General features: G+C 45.9%; 1 protein-coding gene across 1 annotated transcript; it reads left to right on the plus strand.

Annotated features, from left to right (window-relative positions):
- Window positions 1-53: 53 nt before the first annotated feature.
- LOC111386540 lies at window positions 54-1,116 on the plus strand (the record flags this gene model as incomplete). Its single annotated transcript, XM_023010999.1, has 1 exon — window positions 54-1,116. A coding segment is annotated over exon 1 (1,063 nt), but the record flags the coding sequence as incomplete, so codon positions are not given.
- Between the last annotated feature and the right edge of the window lie 47 nt (window positions 1,117-1,163).

Genomic DNA, 1,163 nt, shown 5'->3' on the forward strand with positions numbered 1-1,163 from the left:
CTAATCAACCACTTAGGCATATACTTCAGAAGCCGGACGTATCAGGAAGACTGATGAAATGGGCAATCGAGCTTGGGGAATTTAACATAGAATTCAAACCACGCCCATCTATCAAAGCCCAAGCTCTTGCCGACTTCATTGCAGAACTAACCCCCAGGCCTCGAGGGCCAGGTGATAGCTCGAGCATGAGCACTAATTTGGACACTTGGCAAATATTTGTGGATGGAGCATCAAACTCCTCAGGCTCGGGCGCAGGGGTCATCATCATCAGCCCTGATAAACAAATAGAGATCCAATGCGCTCTCAGGTTCGAGTTTGAAGCAACCAACAACGAGGCCGAGTATGAGGCCGTCGTTATTGCTCTTGAGCTAGCCCTTTGCCTAGAGCTCGAGTTCGTAAAGATATACAGCGATTCGCAGCTAGTGGTCGGACAGATTGAAGGATCATTTGAAAGGAAGGAGGAGAAAATGAGTTTGTACTGTATGAAGGTTCAGGATCTTCAACGAAAATTCAAGAGCTGTGAAATTACAAAAATTGCTCGAAAGGACAATGGAAAAGCTGACGCATTATCCAGGCTTGTGTTCATGGGGGTAGACGGCCTTGACATAACAGTTCACATTAAAATCATCACAGAACCCAGCATTAGTCAAATCCTCAACATCATGGACATTGACAACGAACCATCCTGGATGGACCCAATCATAGAATTTATCACAAGTGGAAATCTACCAAGCGATGCCAGGTTGGCTAGAAGCATCAGAGCCCGAGCTTCTAGGTACTGTATGATCAGCGGTGTCCTCTTTCGCAGAAGTATTACTCTTCCATACCTAAGGTGCCTCAGGCCATCAGAATCATCCCAGGCCCTTGCTGAAGTCCATGAAGGTGTGTGCGGGAATCATCAAGGGGCTAGGGCCTTGGCCTTTAAACTCGTACGATATGGATACTACTGGCCAACTATGAAAAAAGACGCCTCAGAATATGTTAAAAGATGTGATAGGTGCCAGAGGTTTGGTAATGTTATCCACTTACCAGCCGAAGATCTCACCAACATTAACTGTTCGGCCCTGTTTGAACAATGGAGAATTGACATCCTCGGTCCCTTTCCTGTGGCAAGAGGTCAATTAAAGTTTGTTGCTGTAGCAGTAGAGTACTTAACAAAATGG

This window comes from Olea europaea, unplaced genomic scaffold (assembly GCF_002742605.1).
Source record: "Olea europaea var. sylvestris unplaced genomic scaffold, O_europaea_v1 scaffold36056, whole genome shotgun sequence".
NCBI classification, from domain to species: domain Eukaryota; kingdom Viridiplantae; phylum Streptophyta; class Magnoliopsida; order Lamiales; family Oleaceae; genus Olea; species Olea europaea.